The sequence below is a fragment of the Lytechinus variegatus genome, chromosome 9 (genome assembly GCF_018143015.1).
Source record: "Lytechinus variegatus isolate NC3 chromosome 9, Lvar_3.0, whole genome shotgun sequence".
Taxonomy (NCBI): Eukaryota; Metazoa; Echinodermata; class Echinoidea; order Temnopleuroida; family Toxopneustidae; genus Lytechinus; species Lytechinus variegatus.
Window position 1 is genome coordinate 3,558,524 of NC_054748.1, and position 27,995 is coordinate 3,586,518.

The 27,995-nt window shown below is 37.0% G+C and overlaps 1 protein-coding gene across 4 annotated transcripts; it reads right to left on the reverse strand.

Moving 5' to 3' along the window:
* Nucleotides 1-3,230: 3,230 nt before the first annotated feature.
* On the reverse strand, nt 3,231-27,628 carry LOC121421343 (relaxin receptor 2-like). Of its 4 annotated transcripts, none has more exons than XM_041616032.1 (17): nt 27,316-27,626; nt 24,284-24,595; nt 23,695-23,820; nt 23,181-23,249; nt 22,101-22,157; nt 18,811-18,865; nt 18,237-18,458; nt 14,852-14,923; nt 13,722-13,793; nt 12,437-12,508; nt 11,447-11,518; nt 9,775-9,846; nt 8,658-8,729; nt 8,128-8,199; nt 7,432-7,503; nt 6,646-6,717; nt 3,231-5,954 (listed from the first exon to the last, which is right to left on the reverse strand). In XM_041616032.1, exons 1-17 carry the CDS (start codon nt 27,416-27,418, stop codon nt 4,811-4,813), a joined length of 2,736 nt encoding a protein of 911 aa, XP_041471966.1. In that variant the 5' UTR covers nt 27,419-27,626; the 3' UTR covers nt 3,231-4,810. The 4 variants fall into 4 exon arrangements, with proteins under 4 accessions (XP_041471966.1, XP_041471967.1, XP_041471969.1 ...); XM_041616033.1 differs by having other exon boundaries at nt 22,101-22,154; nt 27,316-27,622; XM_041616035.1 differs by lacking the exon at nt 12,437-12,508 and having other exon boundaries at nt 27,316-27,628.
* Between the last annotated feature and the right edge of the window lie 367 nt (nt 27,629-27,995).

Genomic DNA, 27,995 nt, shown 5'->3' on the forward strand with positions numbered 1-27,995 from the left:
ATTAGACTACGTATCAGGTCATTTTAAACGTTTCAAAATATTGCGCGCGGATTTTCGCGCGCCACGTACGCCGATGCGCAACATGAAATCACTGTCTTTGTTTTCTTTATCAAGGCATTTGTACCCTAATTCTGAGCAATTAGATGCCTCGAACAAACTTCTAGGATTACGAATGCATTATTTAACCCCAATCAAAGTTTGCTGCGCGCGCGCTCAGCATGGGCAATACATGTATATGTACATATTAAAGCTGAGGGCACAACCTTTCTGCAGTTATCCTTTACTTTTCATGTTTTTAACGGATCATCTTGATAAAGGAAATTTATAGATAAATGTCTTGTACTCGTGATCTTGGCAATCAGAGACAGGTCACCTTATTTGCCCTCATGGAATTCTAGTTTTTGTTTATTTACCATTGTTATTATTCATGTACTCATGATGTATTAATACTAATGCTATCATTTCATTCATTTATCTAATTATTTTTTTCTAGGGGGCACATTTATGTGAACATGGGAGCCGTCTTCTTGTTTCCTCGTTTGTCGATTTCGCAACTCCAGCCCTGTGTTCATGGTGTTGGTGGTAGGCCTATCGCTATCACATGTCATTTATTTTTTCATTTTCTATTAGGCCCTCTTTGCCCCTTTTCTGATATTTAAACTACATTTTGACATGTTTATGAGTCCTAGAAACCAATTCGTTTTTTGAGGGGCCTTTACATTTTTTTTTAAAAATTGATCTTCCCTATTGTGCGAAAATATGGCAATTTATATCACAGATTATCAATGAGAACCATAATAGTAATACTATTACTTATAGCAATAAAAACAACATCAATCATGATAACGATATGATAAAATTAATAACAATTGTCGATTTAATTTTGATTCATTAGACCCGTTAAGTAAATAATGCTAAGTCTGAATTTATGTTGCTTGGTTCTAGGGTTCAGTTATCTATTTGTTGTTTGATCCATAAAAATAGGATGTTCTTTAATTATAATTTCAAATAAGTGCAGAAATATTCGAGTTATGTTTGATGCTAATATGTCTATGTCTACCCAGGTCTCCTGTATATGTCAATTAGCATAGTAACAATTTCATAATTTAGGGTTCATTTGGGAAGTATCTCACGAAGTCTTGTACAGAAAAACTATACATGCACTTATTACATCCCATCTTGATTTATGCAATGCTTTACTACACAACGCTTCACAATCTCAGTTAGATTGCCCGAGGAAACTCCAACATAATGCTGCCCATGTAGTCACCCTGTCCCCCAAGAGGAATCATGTAACCCCTATACTCATATCACTTCGCTGTTTACCTGTTATACAGCGCATAATTTTTAAAATTGTTCCTACTTGTTTTCCATTCATTACATGGAACTGCACCATAATACAACTCTTCTTTGATTACTCCTTACAATCCCTCTCGCAAACTTAGGTCTTCAAGCTCATCCTTACTTTCTGTACCACAATCTCATAATTCATGGGGGAATCGATCATTTCAACATGCTGGGCCATTCCTATGGAATAAACTTTCAAAAGAAATCCGCAATGCTTCTTGTCTTACCACTTTCAAAAGTTCTCTAAAAACTTAGTTATTCACAAAAGCTTTTAGGTAATTTCCCCCTCTTTTTAGGTTTTTTTTTCATCTTCCTTTCTTTTTAATTTTTTTCTTTCCTGTTCCTTATTGCGCCATGAGCATCTTATTTATGATGGATACCGGCGCATTACAAATATTCATAATTCTTACTATTATTATAGACATGACAGTTTTGTTTCGGTGTGGAAATATTCAAATATCATAGTTGTTTCAGCGTCTGTCAAGCAATTCGTTTGAACGGGACCAGAAACACAAAAAGGTTCTTTCCTAAACACGGTTCTTAATCTATTCAAATCAAGGAATGAAGACTAACGAGCTAGGTCAGTGTACAACTGGTGATCCGTCATTCCGTTTAAAACAAAAGGTAATGCGATTCCATAATGAAGAGGATTTGAATTTGAATATAATTGAAACAGAATTAACCGCAAAAAAATGGTATGAGTACTAATTTATAATTGAAAAATAAACGGCATGTGTGAAATGACTTGTGGTATGACAATTCATTCGCAATACACGTTTATGGAGAAATGATAACTTATCCCATTAGTTCTTAAAGAGCTTCCCCATAGAAATAAACTCTAATTCAAATAAGGTAGGATGAATGTAGAATACACAGTTTTAAAAATAATCATACGAAATGACAAACTTCAATGTACTGATTGTTCTAAAATTCCTTGCCATCTTTTTGTTCTTTGAATTCGACTTGATATGTATTTGCTTTATAAAAACGTTGGTCAATGATCAGACCAAGGAATTTTAATGAATCAATTAGAACCATTGCAATGCTGTTAATATAAACATTACCGGGTAGCCGTGAGGTAGAATCGCTCATGTCGGTCATATGCATTTCTTAACAAGTCTAATTTCTCTGTTTACTATTTCTAACAAGACGTGGGGAATTTTGTGAAAGAAGACATCATAATCATCACCAGCGGACAGGGCATATAAAAAAACAAGAAAAGTTTTGAAAACCTTTCATGTAAAAAAAGGAATGGCACAAGAAGGGATCATTGAGGGACACCACAAAGTGGTTGATTAAAATGTATTAATACCCTTGACATGCTTGATAGAAACGAATAGTGTTCTGCTATTCAGACAACTTCTGAAGCATTCCAAGGCACATCCACCTATACAGAGAGAGTTTATGCAGCAATATTTGATGATCGAAAATGGGTCATGGAGAGGTAAAAATGTCAAAATATCAATCGCAAGTCCAAAATGCGCGCAGTTGATTGGTTGAAAACACTTTCAACGGGCCCATGGTTCATCTGGTTAGTAGAACCCACCATTAAATCAGAGCCAGCCACTCCTGTATATACATGTACATTGAATCCTGATATCCATCCCATCAGCCAATCACATACAGCCACCTTATAATCCATTCTTTTAATCAATTAGTCATCGAATCACACGATCTAGCACATTTACGTCATCAAACATGATTACATCTAAAAATCATTCATCCGAGTGAACATTAAAGATAAGTACTTCGCCGAAAAAATACTAATATTCATTGATCGGCTGATGATTGATTGATTGATTTCTAAGACTAAATCATAAGTCAACCAACCCGTCGTCAACAATTCACACTGATAATAAATCATGCAGAAAAAGGACAAGGTATTTGATTTCAACAAACATCTCATTTAATAAATTACTTAACAGCACAGTGAATGGAACATTTGATTTTAGAATTATTTAACCAGAATGCCAGTTAACCGTTCAAATACGCACCCAATGGAATAACTAAATGCAGAAAATAAAATATTAATAACATGAAAAATAACATAAGCGCTATTTCTTTTCATTAGTTTGATATTTAGGCTTTGCGTTTGTTTTTACATTATCTGCTCTATAAACATCTTATTAAACACCATGGTACACATAAGTTAGACTTGGCCATTCATAGTATTCAAACCTTGTTGCAGTTTTGCAATACAGGTTGTTCAAATAATAGTAGATCGTCTAATTTTCAGATTTGACTAAAACCGTTAATACTCACATGGTCTACTTTAAATTTGGTCCAGTCATAAATTCGTCCAACCGTCACTGACTAATACTCGCCTAATATGCAAGTGGCTTTAACCTCACGGCCTAATAATTCCCACTTCGCGTATATGTTATTTTGCACTTTATTTGGTGTGTGTGTGGGATTGCCCTTGCTATTCTTTACGCGTGGTTCTGAGATATTGAGGTTTTTCGATTCAAAATGCCAACGACCAATGAAGATCATTGTTCCATCACAGGCCCACTTTTTTTTCAAAATACTGGACTATGTCAAATTAGGCTGGATCTTACATACTTCCAATTCATCACATTTATGGTGCAAAACAAACATGATAAAGTACAAAATGCTATGCATGGTGAACTTAAGAAGGGCTTTACCTAACGGCGACATATCAAACATGTGATCGTTCAGTAGACTGTAACGAGACTAACGTAACTCATCAGAAGTAAAGCATGTTATATATGTTTAACTAGGCAAAATGAGAATGGAAAGGAATATGAGTTTAGTCGAATTTACGGAAAGACTCTAGCTTTATAATGACATTAAAAACACCATCACTCAGACACAGATGAACAAATCTAAAAAGGCAATGAACTAAAACACAGACAATTATTTATAACAAATGTCAGGCCATACGGCGAATAAAATTAAAAATTAGTTCTGATTCGCTAACATTGACTATACAGATTAATTTCCACGACCCTTGCACTGTTTCAGACTTAAAGAAAAATACCTACAGATTCTCCATTAGTAAAGAAAAAAGGGGTGGGTGATAAAGTGGTGTCTTCTTTGTGGTATGACTTATAACCATGGTTCTTCAATTGACAATGGAGTATACCGCACTATTTATTTTGAATTGCCCCTTACGCGCAGCACCTTTCCAGGGGAATGGTTCTATTTGATTAAGAATATTTTGGGACCAACTAGATGGCTCCTGCTTTAAGACTAACACAAAGCAAAGGTGCTTAATTTTCTAAAATAATGAGGGCAGAAAAAAATGGTGAGATGTACTCTTAAAGGATATATATAAGAAAGTGGTAACAAGAACAAAATAAGTACAGGTTAAAACTAGTAATTCCTTCCACATAGTACTTAAATCATAATCCCACTAGTAGTAAGTAGTTGACAAAAGTTCGATTTGGGCGGAATTCAATTATTGCACGTCCTAAAGGCTAAAGTGTTAGCTTTTTAGTTATCACTTCTGATTACTTAGGGATGTTTCACATATATGGTTGTTTTTTACTTCTAAATTGATTTTGTCATCTTTCATCCTTGATTTCGTTTTCGCCTTCATGCCTTCGATGTACATGATGAAGGTATATAGGAAGGGATTGATGGATGAATTGATAGGGACGATGAGAATCACTGTCCAAGCATAGAGCGAAGGATCAAGGGTGACTGCTCCTGTCTGCGAAAGGATTCCCATGATGATGACTGGCATCCAACATACGAGGTCAGTAGCAACGATCATCGCCATACGAACAGCTAATTTAGTTTCTTGGTTCATGGACTTGCTGTTGCGAACATTCTTTGAAGCTCTTGTAGATTTGACGAATATCATGATATAACAGATCAATATAAAAGTGAAGGAAACAAGATTAAACCCAATGAATATAATGATGGAAAACAACCACGGAGGCCTGGACCTGCTTTCGTCTATCCTGTAATCCACGCGATATTCGAAGAAAAATTCTCCTATGATTTCTAATACGCCAGTATCCTTTGCCTCCACATGCAGTGGTAGACCAAGACAGACGTCAGAAAGTCCGTACACGTCAGGTCTGTATGATGTAACAATAACCAGTCCAAAACTCAATAATACAGTGAACGCCCAGACAGCAGTAACTAGAATCATAGACCCCTTGTGTCGAATCTTAAGCTCTGGCCTAAATGGAAACATAATGCTTATGAACCTATCAACTGTTATCAACGTCAGCGTTAGGACCGATGCCTCACTGGATAGAAACCCTAGAAAACCAGCAACCCGACACACGTGTGAATCCCGCCACTGAGGGGCCCTCAGGTAAAATTCATTTCCAAACTTCAGATCGGCAGACGTGATAAATATCATGTAAAGCCCCATTAGGATATCAGCCACGGCTAAGCTAATTATCATAGTGTTCTGGACTTTATTTGGCACTTTGTTTATATCCCGAAGCCGAATAAAGAGAACACCGCCGTTGCCAGCTATAGCCAATAAACCCATGACCCATCCTGCGATCCTCAAGGCCAAGTTTGGGTATAACCTGCTACAGGTGTCCAAGGGACTGGTCGGGGATGTCCTCGCACAAGTGGTGTTTTCCGGTAGAAGGCAACACAGGCGATTGTCAGAGGTAGACCTAGATAGAAATATCACATAATTTAATAAACCTAAGTTATTAATATCATAGATATGATCTCAAGCCATCCCCTTGTGCTGCAGGGATACTGTGGAGTGTTCATATCCAATACTGGAGAATGAAGATCAACGAAAGTTTGAGGAAAATCAGACAATGAGAATGATATGAGCATTTGAATATTGCAATCACTAATGCTATGGAGATCCTCACATTGACAATGCGACAAAGAATGTGTGGTGTCACTTGTGAACAACTCTCCCCATTGGTTTATTATATGTTTCACCGAAATTGCCTCTTTTATCACATCTATCACTAGAACATGTATTTTTCCTATAGGAGGGCATGCAATACAGATTTTAAAGAATGAATCATGGATAAAGTTTTGGTATCACCATAAGAAAAAGAAAAACGAGACATTTTGGGGGTATTTTACAGTCCATCGGAGGTAAAGTTGTTCACATGTGACATCACACATCCTTGTCGCATTGCCAATGTGAGGATCTCCATAGCATTAGTGATTGCAGTATTCAAATGATCATAACTTTCTCATTGTTTGTCAGATTTTTCTCAAACTTTTGTTGATCTGTTTCTTTGATTTTCTGTTTCGACACAAGCCTACTTATTTCAAAAGGTTTCATTCCCTTTTAAACATGAGTGAATAAACGTTTGAAAACAACAAAAGTTTACTTACATTTTCTCCAATGATGTCAGTCCAGTTAGTGCATTAGGATCTACAGCTCCCAATTCAGTACCGAGGAAAAACCTAATAACAAAGTGAATACATAGTGGTAATATCATCCTTTGTTACTGTTGATGTAATACTGTACCTTTACAATTACTACGTCTATGAACACCAACTGTTAATTCCTACTGCTACCACAGCCACCATCACAATCAAGGTTAGCAGTTCTAATACTACTACTACATCTACCACCGCTACTACTACTACTTATAACACTACATGTATTTAACTACTATCACTACTGCTGCTACATATACATTTAACAGGCCCCTAATTGTTTTTGTTATTCCGAGGGTAAATCAACTAAGGTCTGAATTTTATACATACATCATGTTAGGGATCCCAGGTTCTGTTCTATTTCAATGCATGATGCCATGAAATATGCTGTCAATCGAAATTTTATCAGTGCTATCAAAGGTGATTACATTTTTTCTACTTAATAAAATATCAATTCAGGGCTAAAGTCAGAGCAGCGTTTTCACACAGGGAACCCGCATCCACTTGTTCTTTTCATGGGCTAGCATTTCACTTCTCCAGTCAAAACGGTAGAAAATGCAACAAAAAAACTATGAAAATAATTATGCTTGGTGCCAGACAAATTCCTGCCAGCAGACAGTACAAGGCGTAATAGGGTCGTCATGAACTGATTCAATGATGATTATAATGATATTGATGATGATGATAATAATTATATAGTAATAGTAATGGCAATAATACTTGTGTATAGTTGCTTACATATACTGGAGTTCCGACAGGGATTCAAAGGCGTGTCCTTCGATAACATAGATGTTGTTGTTAGTTAAGAATCTGAGGGGAGAAAAAAAATGTACTCAAGAATTAATATCAAATGGACATGCACACATAATAGGTAAGTACCAATTGCTACAATGCTACATGACTAAAGAAAGTAAAGAAGTGATCTTAGGGAAACGTGATGCTATTCACAGACTTCCACCGTGAGCGGTGATTTCTGAGATTTGTTAGTTCTTCATAGGGAGGGGGACCCTCCCACATACTAGGCTGATGTAAAATATTATGTATTCGAGGGGAAAGGGAGGGGTCATCCAGGCACCCCCCCCCTCGGATAGCCGCCTTTAGCAATACAATGAAACAAAAAAATGAATAAAATGAAAAGAGATGATTTAAATCACTGGTTAATCGATGCTCATGTTGTATGGGCATATCCCAGAATGCTCTTGCTGTAGGAGGGTATCCCAGAACTTTTCCATGAAGGGATAAATAGGGATGAAGAGTCGTATTTATCTCCGATTTAATTTTAATTTTTCTTTTCCAAACCTTCATAACATCGTTCAATGCATTACATGTATTACTTTAGTATATTGTCATACACATTTCCGTACGTGCCAAAAATGACAATTCAACAACATATTTATTTTAAGTTCTTAAAATTGGCAACAATATTCAACTTACAGATACTGGAGAGATCGCAGTCCTGTGAATACTCCCCTTTTCAGATGGCTAATGGAATTCGATGCCAAATTCCTAGGGACAAGGGAAAATATGTTCCATTAATGAGGGAACAAATTCTGTGATATCTTTCATTCACGCCGTGCTATCATGGCTATTAAAAGTTATTCTTATGATATGCATTTTGAGACAACTACATTGCAAAAACACTGGTGTTTAATTCAACACCAGCTAGGTATCTATTTGGAAAACACAAGGGAACGGCTGAACCAAAATCAATTAAAATGAAATCGATATTGGTAATAACATGAAAAATATAAGTGGGTATTTATTAAGCGCATAATTCTCTATGCGCTTTACAGATATTACCAATAAACGTAATATGCATGTAAATATACAAAATACAAGTGAAATAGTGATTCAGAAATTTGATTTCAATTGTATTATAAACAATAATACCTTAACGAGCTTTCTTCCTCGAATAGAAAAAAAAACCTGAAACGAGAGGACCAAAGGTTCATAAAGTAACTTACAAGATTCTTAGGTTTCCTAGATCAGAAAATGCTCCGACTTGGATGTCGCTAATGTTATTTGACTGGAGATACCTAGATTTGATGAAAATCAAAACTTAATCATTTCACTCACATTTTCTTCCCTTAGGTATAAATGCCTATACTGCGTTTTTTGGAAGCCTTGTAAAATTAAAAATATTTGCTTATACTTATCAGAAGTGTCCACAAAATGTTACTGAAATATTTAAAATATTTCTACTGGGCTGTTTTCAAAATTCAGTTGCGTATATGTGCCAACAAAGTTAAGGGGCCAAACATGACAAGAGGGACCAAATGTTAACAAAAAGAAAATGCATATTCAGAAAAAAAATATATTTGTACTTTTCTTTTCCGACTTTTCGCTGTTAAAATCTCAGGGTGGTCCATGCCCCAAAATGAACAAATCCCAACCCGTGTTTGAACGCCACCCGGCTGTTACTTGCCGAGCCACCATAGAGGCGATCGCCCGGATATTTGCGTATTCATTTGCATGAATTGGAAGTCTAATACCTATGCATATCCATTTACAAATGAAATTGTAAACTGACATGTCCCCCATCCCCTCCATCTCTTCACCCATACATACATTCAAACACACATTTCCATTTTAAGAACTACTTCTTTCCCTTTTTCCTATCCAGTGGTAATGCTGTCAACTTTATCTTGCACAATAATTTTGTGTTAACAAAAACATACGAATGTATATACATATATATAAATGGGCAATTATTATTATTATGATATGGTAAAGCATTTTTGATCTTTTTATGGTAATCCGTCAAAGGATAGATTAGTAATGTGTTTTTAAAACCTTGATATTTTGATATCAAGCAGCACACATATCACATACAAGTAGCTCGTCTATATAAATCCCCCATCGCGTGAATGCCATGTTCACAAAACTTGAAAGTGATTATGTGTGCTGTAGAGATATCATCAGACACATATTTCATAACCTATTATAATGAAAAACAAAATATTTGTATTCCACATATGCCATGAATAAAATGGTATATACGGTATTTATTTGATAATTTAAAACACGTAAAAAGAAGTATCAACTCATTAACATGTATAATCTTTAAAGGATCCTACTTACAAGAATTGCAATTCCTCCAGGTCGTCGAAAACTCCTTTATCAATCCTTCGAATTTCATTGTTGAAGAGAGCCCTGGACATTGGCAAGAGTATCAGTAAGTGACTTTGAATTATATCATACATACGAAGAGTTTGTTTGGACCATTCCGAAAAAAACATATTTTTTCTATTCCCACTTATTGCAACATTCTTATGACAAAATAAATTGTCATGATGTATTACCCTATCATTTGAACATAAAATTTGGTATAAAAGAAATTTTCCTGTCTTCATTTTTTTCTATATATTAAAAAAATATATCATTGTTGACCTAACCCCTTTGGCAAGCAAACTAAAATGAATATAATCTTTCGATAACAAAAGTTATTTTTCTTTGCCACTTTTATTTACGTTTTCATTTCAATTTCAAATTTTATTTGGCATCCTCAGTGCGACTAAAAATCTAGAAGGTTTTGAGACAGAAAACAACATAATTTATGATAAATGGACATGACCCCTTTTGACAAATGAGCTCTTCAGAAAAGTTTGGTTGCCAAACGGGGTTAGGTCCACTCCAAAAAAATCATTTCTAAATTCTACCATATTGCAATATTCTTATGCGAAACTAAATTGTCATGATACCCTACCATCATGACCATGAGAACATAATATTTGGTATAAAAGAAATATACCTGTCTTCATATTTTTTTGATATTCTTTAAAAAAAAAATGTTGTGTGGACCTATCCCCTTTTGCAACCAAACTGAAATTGACCTGACCACTTTTGGAAAAAAAAGATTTTTTTCGTTGCCATTTTAGTTCTTTTCTTGGTTATTATCTTATAGAGCTACTAAAATTTATACATTGAGAAACAAATTGATGAAAAATGGACTTAACCCCTTTTGCGAGTAAGCCCTTTATATGTTTTTTTTTTCATTTTGACAGTAGACTTCGTGCAATGGCCTTGTAAAAGTGTAATCACTTTTACAGTAATCAGTTTCTTTTGGAAATCAGTATACAAAGGCTTTGGGCAGACTGGTAAAATGCATGTGTATGAAGGTAGGATGTGTATTGGAACTTCATTCTGTGCAGAGTGCTAGATCTTTAAAGGAAACCGAACCCCGAGAAGCAATCTTATTGGAAAGAGTCAAATTAGAGGAACAATTTAAAAAAAAAGTTTCATCAAAATCGGTTACGAAATAAGCAAGTTATGGGATTTTGAAAACTATTGTTGTACTTTCTATGGGCATCCTCAAAATGGCAAACCTGCTTCAAAATGGCTGATTTTGTAGACAACTCTCCATTTGTTTTGTACACATATTTTCAGATTTCCCCCTTTATTTTACATATTTCACATTATCTCCTCCTGACCTTGACATATATGGTGTGGATTATATTTTCCCATGACATATGATGTGCTCAGGAGGCAAGATGAAATTTGAAAGATGAGGAAAATATGAAAATTTGTGTACAAAACAAATGGAGAGTTGTCCACAAAATTAGCCATTTTGAAGCACGCCGGTTTGCCAATTTGAGGATGCCCATAGAAAGTACAACAAGAGTTTTCGAATTCCCATAACTTGCTTATTTCAAAACAGATTTTGATAAAACTTATTTTTTAATTGTTCCTCTCATTTTACTCATTCCAATCAGATTGCTTTTCTTCTTGAATTTTGGTTTCCTTTAATACTCACAGAGCTCGAAGGTTTACCAATCCAGAAAATACACCCGGCTGCAGGTAGGAGAGAGAGTTATCATTCAGTTCCCTAAAAAACATAGATAAGAGGCATTCCTTTTATAAAATTTATAAATTTTTTATTACGACAATGCTGGAAATGCCCAACTGCCATTTAAAAAGGAAAGGGATTGATAAATCTGAATAAATTTCTCCAAGTAAAACGCTGGAAAATTAAAAAGAATGTGAGAACAAAAACGAAGCTGTGGAATTTTCAAAATTTAGCAATATTTTAGGAAAACAGTCGTATACACGCAGCTATTAATATTTTCATACTGGAAAAAAATTCACATTGACAAAACTAGTAACTTTCCCAGATTGAAACGAGAGGTTAATTATGATATTTCATTATTAATTATAATGTTAATTATAATGATAATAGTTAATCATAATTATAGTTAATTATAATGGTATTATGATAGCGGAGCGTTGTGGCCCAGTGGATTAGTCTCCGGACTTCGAAACAGAGGGTCGTGGGTTCGAATCCCAGCCATGGCGTAATTTCCTTCAGCAAGAAATTTATCCACATTGTGCTGCACTCGACCCAGGTGAGGTGAATGGGTACCCTGTAGGATTCAATCCTTGAACGCTTTAGCGCCTATTAATATGGCGGCTCAGCTACATCCGGGGTAATAATATGATACCAAGTATCAAAGCGCAGTTGAGTATATGCACATAGTAACTGCGCTATATAAATGGACATATTATTATTATATTTCGAAACAAAAAGAAAGGCCTGTTTATTGCGCAGCATCAAATATCATATTTCTCAAATAGCTGTTCTCTAAATAAAAAATATGATACATCCCCCAAAACAAGAAAATTTACCATTACTTTATTATTGGACATCCGATTCTGATCCCCCTTTTTTAACTGCGTGATGCACTTTTGATCTATATGATGTAATAATTTGATCTAATTAGCCTTAAACCTGAAAATGTATACTTACAAGAAGAAAAGATTACTGAGATGTGCGAACGTACCACTTTCAATCGAAGATATCTCGTTAAATCGAAGATTCCTAAGCAGAAAACGTTAAAGGGAATGCTATGGCAAAAATTTTGAATATTGAGTATCGCTCTACACTTTCATAAACAAATAATCAAGAAAATGGCTTGAATGTCAATGGAAATTCGATATCCGTGATTACAATTTCTATGCTACTCGTCAGTCTCAATGTCTGTAGTTAGTAGCACACATCACTTATGTATTTCAATCACCTGAGTATAACTGAGAACATCACGCTAGCAATATGAAGGATTATTGTGTGTGTTTTAACTACTACTACTACTACTACTACTACTACTACTACTACTACTACTACTACTACTACTACTACTCTTACTACTACTACTCCTACTACTACTACTACTACTCTTACTACTACTACTACTACTACTACTACTACTACTACTACTACTACTACTCTTACTACTACTACTACTACTACTACTACTACTACTACTACTACTACTACTACTACTACTACTACTACTACTCTTACTACTACTACTACTACTACTATTACTACTACTACTACTACTACTCCTACTACTACTACTACTACTACTACTACTATTACTACTACTACTACTACTACTATTACTACTACTACTACTACTATTACTACTACTACTACTACTACTACTACTACTACTACTATTGCTAACAATAATGCTAAGAAGAATAATAACATTGGTAATAAGAAAACTGACATTGATTGTTTGATTATTTTAATAATTACGGTTTTATTTCATATACACCTCCAACACATGCTTTATAAAAAGGACAGTGCTTTCTTTAATGGGTTAATTGTATGTTCTTACACTTCTCTAACATAGGACCCTAGCTTTTCCATCTCCAACTAAAATTCATAACTTACAGATACTGTATACACATTATAATAATAATGAAAAAAGCAAGCATACGTTAATCATATCCGGCGGTATATGTAGCAGTATACTACTACTACTACTACTACCACTACTTATACCACTACTACTATTACAACTAACAATAATGCCAACAAGAGTAATAACAGCACTGATAATAACAAAACTGAATAATTTTGATTATTTGATTATTGATAATTACGATTTCACATACTGTACATCCCCCACACACACGCCTTATAAAACAACGTGCTTTGTTAATGGGCTAATTGTATATTCTTACACCTGTCTATAACATAGGACCCTACCATTTCCCATCTCCAACTAAAATCCATAACTTACAGATACTGTAGCTGCTGCAGACCTGTGAAGGCAGTATTTCTGATCTCCCGAATCTTGTTGACCCCCAAAATTCTATTCAAAATAAAAAAAATATTGTCATAAGATTGGTATTTTTTAATCATCTCTTCTACTTCTCTTTATGTTTTATCTTTTTGAAATGTATAGCAATTGAATTGTGCGTTCAGGAGCATAACGTGGATTGTTATTTATTTCAAATGGAGCTAAAAGAAAATAAAACGGCGATATAATGGGAAGTAAACCTTGAAAATCACTTGCTATTAATAAAAGCATAACAAATACGAAAAACAAGTATAGGTTTAAAATTTGATCCAAATTCATCAAAGAATAGTGAAGTCGTGATTTGTTTTTATTCAATGACGTCATACAGGAGTAGCTCCTCCGTTCGTCGTGCAACATAAATTTCAATAAAATAAAATCAAATGAAATGTCATCTTGTCATTGTAAGCACAAGAATTATCCCATTACACCACCTGACCACGGTGACTAATAATTGCACGGGGACCATTGCAATTACCTTATAGCATTACGATTCGTGTTTATGAATATTCATAAGGCGAAATTTTGGACAATTCTGACGCCTGGAAGAACATTTCTGAGTAAAAACAAATCTCCTCCTAGTCATCCTCCTCAATTTGTGTTAGAGCACCTTTAAAAGATTGGTGCTTTTCCATTTCATGTTAGTCTAATTTTTTCATTTATCAAATGACCGGCAACATACATGTAAGGATACATTTCTTACACTTCATCAGTATTGAGCCCAATAGGAAAAAAAAAATCTTAACTGCAAAATAGCTCATCTCGTCTTTAATCACACTCCTCTCAGTATTCATTATCATTTATAAAGTGGGATTTACATCTTTTGAGAGTAAATCATAGCTTCTTCTGGATCGAACAGTGTATATTAGACTCCAGAAGGAGATGTAATGCACTCTCAAAAGATGTAAATCCCATTCCAAAACGACCGGCCCTTCGTCTCACTCTGAGAGGAGTGCGATTAGGGATCAGATTATCACTTTTGTATTTAGAGTGTATAAATGTGCATATAATATTTCAACACGTAAATCAAATGAATGATTTTACAGAATCATACATGATCGACAACAACTCACAGTGTTATGATGCGTGGAAACCCACTGAAGGCGTTGTCTTCAATGGTGAGTAAATTCATCTCATATAAGAATCTATGAAAAAGAAGAAATTACTAAAATGTCATCAAAACTCCCCTGGGCCTGGTTAATAGCTTTATGGTTTAAACGTGAAATTCATTTGCGGTTTGCGTGCAAAATTCACGATGCTAACAGCGGAAATTCTATATTGATATGAAATTTCGAATTCTTAATATAAGAAGCTCATACATGTCATATCAGAAATAATCTTCTTGATGCTTTTGAATGCTTATGCCCGAATCCTGAAAGCACGGTGCACAGCCGAGCTAAAACTCTCTATCACAACATATTTGAACTTCACCCCCCCCCCCCATCAGGGGCGTCGATCCATTTTTCAGATTGGGGGGGGGGGCAAAATCATGAATCAACAAACACACTCTCACACACACACATATATGCCTATATATGTGTGTACATATATATATGTATCTATTGTCACGAAATGGGTTTTATTTCGTGTTAGGAAATTATTTTTGGTTGATTTATAATGATTTTGTCGTAGCTGGCGATATTACATGCATGTTTCTACGGTAATAATGACGTAGATAAGACATTGAAAGTTATGCATGTTTTGAATCGTTTTTGTGAAATAACAATTTTCTGGAGATGCTTAACTGATTATTATGGTTATCACTAGCTTGATCTAAATGAAAGCTTTAATTTGATATGTCATTCATGCATATCCGGTTTTGGAGACCAAAGTTATAGCTGTTTTAAGATTGTAACAGAGGTTAACTATAACAGATATTGTATAATTAATGCATAACTACAGTAAGTTGGTGTACTCGTGAGGCTTTGCCGATGATCTGTTGAAATACGGCGCCCACGGGGTGCATTGCACGTAAAGTATGCAGATCGATTTGGATTCGCTATCCAATAAATAAAATTGGTGGATGCGATCGAAATGATTTATATGATCGTTCGCATGTCTTTCCACGGGGAAACCTAGAACCCTAGGCGACGACTGTGGTTAGATTTCCTTGTATGTTGGGTCTTTTGCACGCCAGCAAGAGACTATACCAGGGCTTGCTCTTTTGGTAGTCTGGTTGGTCTGGAGGCGGACGGTTCGGAGTCTGGAGCAGACGGCTGGTGGTCCGGAGCAGACGAGTTGGTCTGAAGCGGATGGTTGCTGGTCTGGAAGCAGACGGTCGGAGGTCCGGAGCAGACAACGGGGAAAACTACAAGTAGAGCAGAGCCAATGGGCATGGTCGTGAGAGCCTGACTGCAGAAGGACCCATACATATGGTCGAAGAACCAGACGTAGTTTCCGGTACTGAACAGAGGTTCCTGGTTGCAGTACGGTAACAGACGTGGTTGCGGTACTGAACAGACGTGGTTGCAGTACGGAATCAGACGTGCTTGGTTGCAGTACTGAACAGATGTCAGTGGTTGCAGTACGGACTCAGACGTGGTCGTGGTACTGAACAGACGTGGTAGCAGTACTGAACAGATGTCGGTGGTTGCAGTACGGACTCAGACGTGGTCGAGGTACTGAACAGACGTGGTTGCAGTACTGAACAGATGTCAGTGGTTGCAGTACGGACTCAGACGTGGTCGTGGTACTGAACAGACGTGGTTGCAGTGCTGAACAGACGTTGTTGCAGTACGGTATCAGACGTGGTCGCGTACTGAACAGACGTGGTTGCAGTACGGAATTCAGACGTGGTTGCAGTACGGAGCAGACGTGGTTGCTGTACTGAACAGACGTAGTAGCTGGTCGTAAGCAGACGACGGAGGAAATTAACAGAGTCCATGGGTATGGTCATAGGAGTTTAACTACAGAGAAACCCATACCTATGGTCGAGAGAGCTTAACTACAGGAATCAGATGCATATGGTCGTAGGAGCTTAACTACAGGAATCAGATGCATATGGTCGGGTGAGCTTTTGGAGCTGATAACAAAGAGTGTAGCCGTCTGGAGGTTGCCTGGTGATGGTACTGACAGGATCGAGGCGTGTGCAAGTGTCAACTGCGTCAGTATATCTCTGCCAAACGGATCCACGACTAAAAGTTTGGAAATCGACGGGGCGACACACCCGCTGGCGGCAGGCATCCTGACAAGAGCGAGACCGAACCCACGCCGCCGCCGAGCGGTTCCGTCACACTATATATATATATATACACACACACACACATATATATATATATATACATATCTCACCAGCAGATTAATGCGAGCGCGAAGTGCGAGCTGAAAATTTTGATATTTCTATATGAAAAAAAAAATTGAGTTTAATTGAGGTTTTTAATAAAGAACAAGATATATATCCAACAAAAGATTATTGCGAGTCGAAGTGGGAGTTCTTTTGGGGTTTAGAACTGAAAACGGGACCATATTCACCTATTTAATCATGGAAAGTATGGGTTTTTGTTACAGAAATGATGCGAGCGCGAAGCGCGAGCTGAAATTGATATTCCAATCTGAAAAGTGGACATTTTGAGCAAGATTTTAGACGAAGAACGAGTTGTGTATCTCAATCTCGCTTGCTGATTTCTGTGTAACATTACAATCTTATTTTATTTTTAGCACATGCGGAATTATTGGGGGGGGGGGCAAAACGATATGTTTGCCCCCCAATATTTTCATTGGTTGGGCGATCGCCCCCCCTGCCCCCCCCCCATAATCGACGCCTCTGCCCCCCATGTATGTTGCTTGATTGATTTCATTCGTCAAGGCAACATATTGGGGAAAAAATACATTTACATAATAACGAATGAAAGCCGAAAGGCTCATTTCTAATGGGGTCTTATTGATGACCCTGGGAAGAACACCCCCCTGAGCACCCGAGATATAGCTGGAGAAAGGGGATTCTGCGTGTATTAATCTCCATAGGCAGCAGCCCTGGAAGTCTGATAGATATTTTCGATCGCAGAAGTTTAATCTAAATCAGCCTATTTGTTCCCACCCCAATTTTTTGTTTGGCTTGTTTTTTTTTTGTCTGGAACAAAATGACCTCCATTTTGTAGTCAAAAACCTTTCCCCCTGCTTGTCAAATTTAAGCCAAACCAATCGCTTCCAGGGCCATGCACTCTAAAAAAAAAGGTTAACTAAACGTCTGAAAGGTTAGAGGAGTGACAACATTTTCTAAATGTTGCATTTACCACTTTAAATGGTTATACTGTACCACACTTAAAATGTTGGATTTAGCTTTATACAAGGTTGGATGTAACATTTGAAAAAGGTTGTCACTCCTCCAACCTATCTAATCTTGATTTAACACTCGAATTTTTAGAGTGTGGTCCTAAGAACCGGCCAATGGTTTAGTAACCAACCCTCGGTTGTAATATCGTAAATGTATGTAAATGCTTTGAAGAGGGGTAAACTTACAAAAGTGTAACCTGTCTTTGCCGGCTCAATATGTGCTCGGGGTGAAGTTCTAAGTTGTTAAGTTGAGCGTATAAGAACAGGCTGGCGAGATTCTTAAGACCCATTTCGAAATCGTCGTCTGTTTCCGGTGTGGTATGGGCAAGTTCATCCAACCTACTACCCAATGCACCTACTACTTCGAAAGGAGACAGAGTAGTCCTGGTTCGTTCAGTAGACACATTCCTTCACCAGGCAACCGGATAGAAGAAACAAAATGAAAATTTAATAAAATATTGATATTTCAGGTAAAATGATGCAAATCGTAAATAACTTGTTAATACATCAGAAGGACACGTCTATAATGAAAACAAAAATATTCAAAGCAAACATGCTTGGATTATCCCCATCACATGTTGTGTTTTTTTGTCCCAGTAGTCAACGGGTTAACCCGGAGACTACCGGAAGTTTGGTTGCTGTACGACACGTATGGGAATTTGGAGTATTAATTTGGTCATGAGTTAAGACAACCGAAGCGTAATCTTTCGGCAATGATAAGAAAAACAAAATGTATAACTCAGTGGTTGCGCTTACTTACATACACCGTACAGATGATGGGGTTGGTGCAATCGGTGTTGGTACACACACGATTCCTGTAATCGGGTAATATTTTTTTTTAAGGACAAATGAAAAATATTAGAAGGTGATGATACTCTTTAAGGACTGAAAAAAAGTAACAATCTAATGCATAGACCTTCTCTTTTTAGAAACGAAACAAAATGTATCACCACCAGGCAGTTGATTGTGGTCCATGAATTTCATCATTTACCGATTTGTATATGATTATTCACTATAGTAGCATGTTATCAGTACATATTTGTTTCTTCCGAAATTGTCTTCCCGACGTCATAATAAGGTTTATTTAGTCAAAGACTATACACCATCTGATGGTAATTTGCATATGGTCACCCCCTTAAATACTACTACTGCTACTATTACTGCCACTACCACTACTACTACTAAAAGTAAATTCCTGGTTTTATGCCTGTTAGTAGTGCGGATATGTGATAAATTTTTGTTTTTGGTTTACAAGTATAGATGAAAAGTGAAATTTGACAGTTCTAATCAATGTTGCATGGATTCACTAAAACCGTGGGAACTTTTTTCTAATTTAAAAAATACTTCAGTTTCAGTTTAGAAGCTGGAGTTTATTTTGTGTTGACAGCTTAAAAAGAAATTAGCAAAGAAAATTATTTAAAAAATTATGAAGAGAATACATATCCGACAGATATGAGCAAGCATTGCTTGCAGAATAGAAATCAATAAAACTGCATGGCTTCATGAGATTCGGGGGAGGGATACGTGTAGTCTAGGGGAGGAGACCCTTATTCGTTTTGCCTTTTTTGAGCAGGGGGGTGGAGAAGGAAGAGGGTTAAGAGGTCAATATAAAACTAATGAATATATTATGGTTGAGAGTCAGAAAAATCCATGTGTGCCGTCAACGCAATGATAAATCAATATGGGAAAACATGTAGCTGCTATGACCCCACCCGTCCCCCCTCCCCCACTTAAGTAAAACATACATTTCTTATCTTTTGATAATTAAAAATGTGAAGCATTATGACACTTTTATGATAAAAAAACCCCTCACATATACGTACAAAAAAAATTATGCCTTTGAAAATCACATAGCACTGGTCAATGTGTATTGTCAGTTACCGACAAGTTATGATAAAAATGTTCAAACTAAAGAAAGGAATTAAGAAAAAGAAAAAAATAATTGAAATGTTCCGACAAACTCGGGTGTACTTCCACATCAAGCTCACTTTCATTTTAAGCCCTGCACAGAAGATACAGTGCAATGATTTCACACATTTGACACTCATGTTTTATCTCTATGGCAAATTAAGTGTAATGTCAGTTACCATCATGGTTGTGGAAAAATTATCATAACCCCCAAAGACAACAAGAGGAATGCCTCTGGCCGTCTCACCTGCATCACGCGGTTCAATATAGCAGCAGTGCTGACTTTGAATACTACTCTAACTCGCACAAGATGTTCAGTGATACATGGTTACTCTTATGCCCACTTTTTATGAACTAGACCAATACACTTACAGAGATATGGTTATTCAACAAAAAACCCCAACATGGCCAAAGTTCATTGACCTTACATCACCTTTGACCTTGATCATGTGACCTGAAACTCGAACAGGATGTTCAGTGATACTTGATTACTCTTATGTACAAGTTTCATGAATCAGATCCATAAACTTTTAAAGTTATGATGGTAATTCAACAGATACACCCAATTCGGCCAAAGTTCATTGACCTTTGACCTTGGCCATGTGACCTGAAACGTGCACAGGATGTCAAGTGATACTTGATTACTCTAATGTCCAAGTTTAATGAACTAGACCAATAAACTTTCAAAGTTATGATGGTAATTCAACAGATACCCCCGATTCGGCCAAAGTTCATTGACCCTAAATGACCTTTGACCTTAATCATGAGACATGAAACTCGCACAAAATTTTGAGTGATGCTTGATTACTATTATGTCCAAGTTTCACGAATCAGATCCATAAACTTTCAAAGTTATGATGGGAATTCAACAGATATCCACAATTCGGCCAAAGTTCATTGACCCTAAATGACCTTTGACCTTGGTCATGTGACGTGAAACTCATGCAGGATGTTCAGTGATACTTGATTAACCTTATGTCCAAGTTTCATGAACTAGGTCCATATATTTTCTAAGTTATGATGACATTTCAAAAACTTAACCACAGGTTAAGATTTCGATGTTGATTCCTCCAACATGGTCTAAGTTCATTGACCCTAAATGACCTTTGACCTTGGTCATGTGACATGAAACTCTAATAGGATGTTTAGTAATACTTGATCAACCTTATGGCCAAGTTTTATTAACTAGGTCTATATACTTTCTAAGTTATGATGTCATTTCAAAAACTTAACCTCAGGTTAAGATTTGATGTTGACGCCGCCGCCGCCGCCGTCGCCGTCGGAAAAGCGGCGCCTATAGTCTCACTTTGCTTCGCAGGTGAGACAAAAACGAATTATTAAATATTTTGACACATCTTAACCCAGTAACGGAGGTATATTTAAATATTCAAATTATTACTCTAACTTCTAAGGGACATAAGATATTTCAATTTGAACACCCTGAAATTGCATGTCCTTTTGTGTAATGTCAGTTACCGACACATTTTTTGCTTGCTGGTGCGTAAAAAATGTGGTAACATAGGTAAACTTAGGATCAGAGTATACAGCAAGGTTCACTTTAATAATTCTATCAAAAGCAAACTCCCATCATTTGGTATTTTAGAGATACACACAATGAAAGGTGTGAAAACATTGTGCCGTGTAATGTCAGTTACCGTGAAAATGCCCAGTTGTGGTATACGATCTCAAAATGAGTCCGAACATAATCCGATGAAATTAGTGTTTTATATGTGTAGAATAATGTATATATGGAAGAAAATGTGTAATTGCTGAGAAATGAGCAAAATAAGCACGGAATTCCATCAAAGGTCAGGTAGTTTTCGAATCAATAGTAGTACTCTGTCCCAAATATGCATTTTTGTGTGTTACTGATCATCAGAATTATAAATTTTGAGCTAACTTGAGATTTCATGATGTTTACAAAGATAAGTTTACATTAATGCACCAGATCTAGATGTCTGATAATATTTTGATAATTAACCTTGATTTAAAAGACTTTCTAAAAAAAAATAATTGCTGCCACTAAAGTATTTCCCCTTTAAGATCGTCGCTACAATTTACAATGCGACTTATTATCACAAAAGAAAACAATGATGGATGGATGTGGGATGAAATGAACCTAGTTGAACAGTCTCTGCTTACCTTGGTACCATCCTACGGTCACACAGATATCAACGGCTGGTATGCACTTATAGTCTGTTTGGGAGTTGGACAAAAAGGATATATGGTTATGATAATGATGATGGTGCCCCCCCCCCCCTTCGTCACATTTTTCTATGGAATGGTATACGTTGTACAATTTACAGTCGTCCATAAACAGGCGTCGCAGACTAGTAGTTCTGACTCTCGCCTTCCAAACAGAGGGTCGTGGTTTCGAATCCTAGCCATCGCGTGTTTTCCTTCAGCAAGAAATGTATTCAAACTGTGCTGCACTCGACCCAGGTGAGGTAAATGGGTACCTGCAGGAAGTAATTCCTGAAATAGCTGTGGGCACCAGAATCGGTAGACTAGCTCAGCCGGGGTAATATAGGAGCGCCTTGAGCACCTAGCAAGGTGGATACATGCGCTATACAAATCCTATATTATTATTTATTATTACCCTTCCCGTATTTTGTTTAATTTCGATACAAGTTTGTGGTGAGACCACTGGCGTAAATAACTGCGTCACTCTTATTGTTGAGGATGGAGCGATATACACTCCCTGAACAATATAAGTGGAGCGTTGTGGCCCAGTGGATAAGTCTTCTGATTTTGAAACAGAGGGTCGTGGGTTCGAATCCTAGCCATGGCGTAATTTCCTTCAGCAAGAAATTCATCCACATTGTGCTGCACTCGACCCAGGTGAGGTGAATGGGTACCCGGCAGGATTAATTCCTTGAATGCATGAGCGCTGAGACGCAGCTCGAGCTACAGCCGGGGTAATAAAAATAATAACGCGCCTCGGAATAGAATATTTCTAGACAGATGGCGCCATATAAATGCCTATTATTATTATTACTAAGTGTGACGCAAGGATTTACGCCAGTGGGCGAGACTGTTAAGTGCCTATTAGTATCACACCCTCCATAAAACATAATACCACGTCAAAGCTTTCGCGAGTCTGGTCGGGTAACTCTTTCCTCTGCACAACCTCCGATAATACTGCCGCTTTTCTCATCATTATGCTACGATAGTAAAAAATATATATATACTTTTGCCTAGACTATTGGAATCTATTCTTACCACTGTTTGAGTCGAGATAGCAATGTCCGGTTACACACGTGTCCTCTGCCGGGGATAGTGGTGCTGAATCTGTACAGACATCAATTAGAATTGCAAATTAATTACTTTTCAGGTGGGTGTTTCAGAAAGCTGTTCTTAAGATAAGAACGACTGGTGGTCCTTTCTTTTGGTATTAGGGTATACACCACAAATGATGGTTTAGCGCGTAAGAAAGAATTACCAGTCGTTCTTAAAGTCGCTCTTTATGGCATGGCATACCGTAATCATGTTTTTCCCCCTTTTTGTTTAAAGCAACTTCTACATTTTGTTTAAAGCTACTTCTACAACTATGACTACCAGCAGAAAGCATACGAGTAGCTACCCAAAGAAAGACGTTAAACGAGTTCAGGGGAATAAAAAGTAACAGTAAGAAGGTTAAGTAATGAGGTGTTACACAATTATCGGTACCGGTTTTCATAGTCATGATATAGAGCAATATCAATACTTCGATGAGTCTTGAGAATATCCTACTCACCATTTATGCTAAGCAGGGTACACTGGTCACAACTTCTCTGGCAGACATGTAAAATCTCTCCCGGGTAAGATTCACAAGCCCCTTGGCTGGCCCATTCTTCACATCTAGGATTTACATCCCGGCAGTCTAGGGTCAGAAGGAAATCAAAGTGTTACGACAGATCCTTTTCTTTAACTATATTCAACCCAGATACAACTTCAATTTGACTTGACAAAGTGGCTATCAACAAAAAAGGTCGATTATTATTATGGATAATGATATCTGATACGCCAAATCCACTCTGTAGAGCGCTTTTATATTTGACGGAATGAGCAGACGCTCACACCCAAACACACACTCACGCACACACACAACTATGTACAAATGAGAATGTGTGAGTCTTTGTCCTGGCTTACTTTCCACCTAAGATTTGAAAAGATACATACTTCCAAATCGCCTCAGAATGAGGTTTTATCTCGTCACCTTTTCAAATAGTAATTTATTTGCTTCATTATTTCTATGAGAATAATTTCATCACTATCATAACAATAGTCATCGATATCAACGATCATATAAAGTGTTTTCATTTTCATATGTAGTTTTTGCCTACCTGAGCATCTTACGCCGGCCTCATTATACGAGCCGCATCCTTCTGGCAGGTGATCTAGATTACTTTTTGGACATTCTGAAAGAGTGGTTTCTTTCCCGTTGCACCGAAGATCGATCGGGTGGATTGTTAAAGTACTCGGTCCAAACTCCGAAAGTGACGTGGTACCAAGTGCACCAGTGAAGCCCAGGCTACGACAAACCACATGGGCGTCGTTGATGCCAAAGCTGCTGTCGCAGAGTGTACCCCAAGTTCCATTGATGCGAACCTCCACTCTGCCCTCTCTTGGGGTAAGTCCATTCTGTAGTCTAACATCTTGGAAACATTTGTGACACAAGTATAACACAATAATCACGATAACATACGACAGTAGTGGAGAGCCTCGATGCAAAATATATCATCAATGATAATGTCGTGTTCAAGTTTATGCAAAAACATATCTGGCTTATACCGAGTAAGCCTAAGATAATTGTTTATCAAATGCACACTTTAAATGATATCAATTTATGTAACGCAGTTACTACATGAACATGAGGAATGTGCATAATAATCGATTGCGCTTTGATGATTGGTTTGACTAATTTTCTCTTGAAATCTGATTTTTGCCGAGGATTCTTGCCATTTTTTGTGACTGGAGCACTGGTGTTAATACGTGCCGTCATATTGTTCAAGTGGGGGATGAAAAAATAGATACCCCCCCCCCTTGAACAGTAGATACACAACACAAATCGACACTCATTTGACTGGAGGGTATATTCACAAACATATCTGCCTCAATAAATGCCTCAAATAATTTTTTGAGTATCATTTACCTGATTCTACCCTTATCAACGTCTTTTCACGTTGTGTACGCTCTACAAATCAACACTATAATGTTTCCATTATTTTCAACATTGTACGAACGTGAACGAGTTTTCAACACCGATATGGTCATCGAATTAAGCTCTGTTTAGGCCTTGTACCTTAAACCCATTCAAAACATGCGAGTGAAGTTAATACAACGCGCTGTACAGTTTAAGAAATTAATATAAACATTACACAAAGCAAAGAAATTACAAGAATGCCAACCTACAGCGCGTCCCAAAAAAAACTATACACTTTTGAAATGGCTGCCAAATAAAAAATGTAGCACTTTGGGGGAAAAGACTTAAAGATATGGAAAGCCAATAAAGTCAACTTTCAAATGACACCAAAAAGTTGGAAAACTATTCATGCTTGAGCGAGCACTGCCCACTAAAACAAAGGGTATGAAAATTAGGGTGGGCTGGAATTAGCCTTCCAATTTCTTTCAGGTTTTTTTTGTTTGGTACTTGCAAAGTTGAGGGTTATTTGGTGAATTAAAGATCAGATGTGATCAATTTGTTGTTTGTGAAAATTTAATGCGTTATTGAATTGAAATTTAATGCATGAGTGATCATGAATTTCTAATTTTTAGTGCAGCATTTTGTCTTCATCATGTGGATCTGAACAATGTGTTCATGACAGTCAGGAGAAGAGGGGGTAATATGATTTAGGTATGTGAAGTACGTTGATGAGATAAAGGTCAACAGAACATTTAGCACCCCTCCCCCCCCCCCACTTCTCTATTCCTGAGAGACTAAGCTTGGCTAGGCTGGGCAGGAGTTAGCCTTACAGTTTTCTTTTAGAGGTTAGTCCTTTGGAACTTACAAAGCTAAGGGTGTTATGCCATTTAATATGAGTGAGATAAGTTATGGTTTCTGAGGCAAATTTCATGAGTTACTAAATTGATATGTAATGCATGAGTGAACAGGAATTGTAATTTTAGTGTAGCATATTCATCTTGTGGACCTCAGAAATGCGTTCGTGAGAGTCAGAGTAATGTGATTGTACCTGTTATGCAAGAGGACGAGATATGCTAAGACTTGATTAAAAGGGCATTCCTCTTCTTTTTGTCCTTTTACAAATAAAAGTCATATGTACCCTCCCCTCTCCACCTTCATTTCCCGCCCCCTCCCCCTCTGTCTCACTTCCTGGATTGTAGCCTATTTAAAACTGAACTGCCAAGTGACCAGTGGCTAATGGTCTTTTTTTATGATTACCAAGAAATTTAATGATGATTAGTGAAATAATTTATTGAAAAAAACCGAATGTTTGATTGATCACATTGCACATTGAATAAGTTGATTTACTGATAAATTGTTGATTAAATGATTGATAGGAAAAAGTTGATGCCCCAATTCAGAAATAATCATTAAATCAACATTCTGCTCTGGACTTCACGCGGACATGACAATAGCCATCAGTCTCTCAACAGAAGGGGAGGGCGGGAAAGAGGGAGGGGTGGGGGCTGAATGTTCTGTTGACCCTTATTCCATCAACCTACTTCTCCCATTTAAGTCCTATCTCACCCCCTATTCACCCGACTCCCATAAACACATTGCTGAGATCCACATGATAAAGTTGAAATGCTGCCCAAAAAGAGATCCAAATGATAAAGTTGAAATGCTGCCAAAAAAGTGCAATTTGTGTTCACTCATGCATTAAATTTCCAATTTAATAATTTATAAAATTTGCATAAGCAACCAGAACTGGTCATGGTTGATCATTAATTTATCACAACGCCCTTAACTTTGCAAGTTCGAAAGGATTTGCCTCTCAAAAAACTGCATAAATTGGAAGGCTAATTCCAGCCCACCCTAATTTTCATACCCTTTGTTTCAGTGCGCAGTGCTCGCTCAAGCATGAATAGTTTTCCAACTTTTTGGTTTCATTTGAAAGTTGACTTTATCGGCTTTCCATATCTGTAAGTCTTTTTCCCCAAAGTGCTACATTTCTTATTTGGCAGCCATTTCAAAAGTGTATATTTTTTTTGGGGACGCACTGTAGAGGATAGCAGTTACTAATAAAGGATTAAATTATTAAGCCAAAACAATTTAACAAAAGCAAAGCATTACACATTAATTAATACTATGCAAACATTTATTTTGTATATGCGAAATCGCATCAAACTAGCTATATACGCTTATATTTCCCCATTGCTTTATAAATAAAGTGTAAATGTTTGATGAACCTACTTGATTCTTGGCAGAATGCTATTCTTGTGAAGACCCATATGGTGATGAGTCGATACAGAACGTCGGCCATGCCACCCATTCGGTGTACGATTATATGGACCATACCAAGCGTGCTGCTCTTCTTGTCCTCTTAAAAAAAGTAGCATTTACCTCGGCAGCCGACACAGTTCGAAACAAGGGAGCAATTAACACATCGAGCCCGCTTCTAAGAACTTAGAGACTTTGAATAACCCTTTTAGATGTCAATCACTGGAGCAAATCAGACGGGTATTAATTACAAATAATCATCAAGGTGGTCAACGAAAAAATGCGGAACGTCAAATGCTTTTGCGGGTAGTTAGCGATAATCCAAATCTCATTTCAATCAAGAAACTACAAAGACGATGCTAGAAAGCCATTCATAGTCAAGGCTCTGGCCGAAATGTTAATATTGTAATGCAAATAACAATCAGGGGAGCGTAACTCAAAGATCAGCGATCAATCGCTAAATGAACTGACCAATCAAGATCATTGCTTCACGCGCATTCGGCTCAAAATGCTGGCCAGTTACCAATCAGAAGCGTTCTTTCATATTTGCTATTCATTGCAAGCTTTACGGAGCCCAGGTCTACTGAAGGTAATGCATGCAAAGCTGAGTTCGACTTCAGATCGCTGTAAAGAAATGCTGCAATAACTGTCTT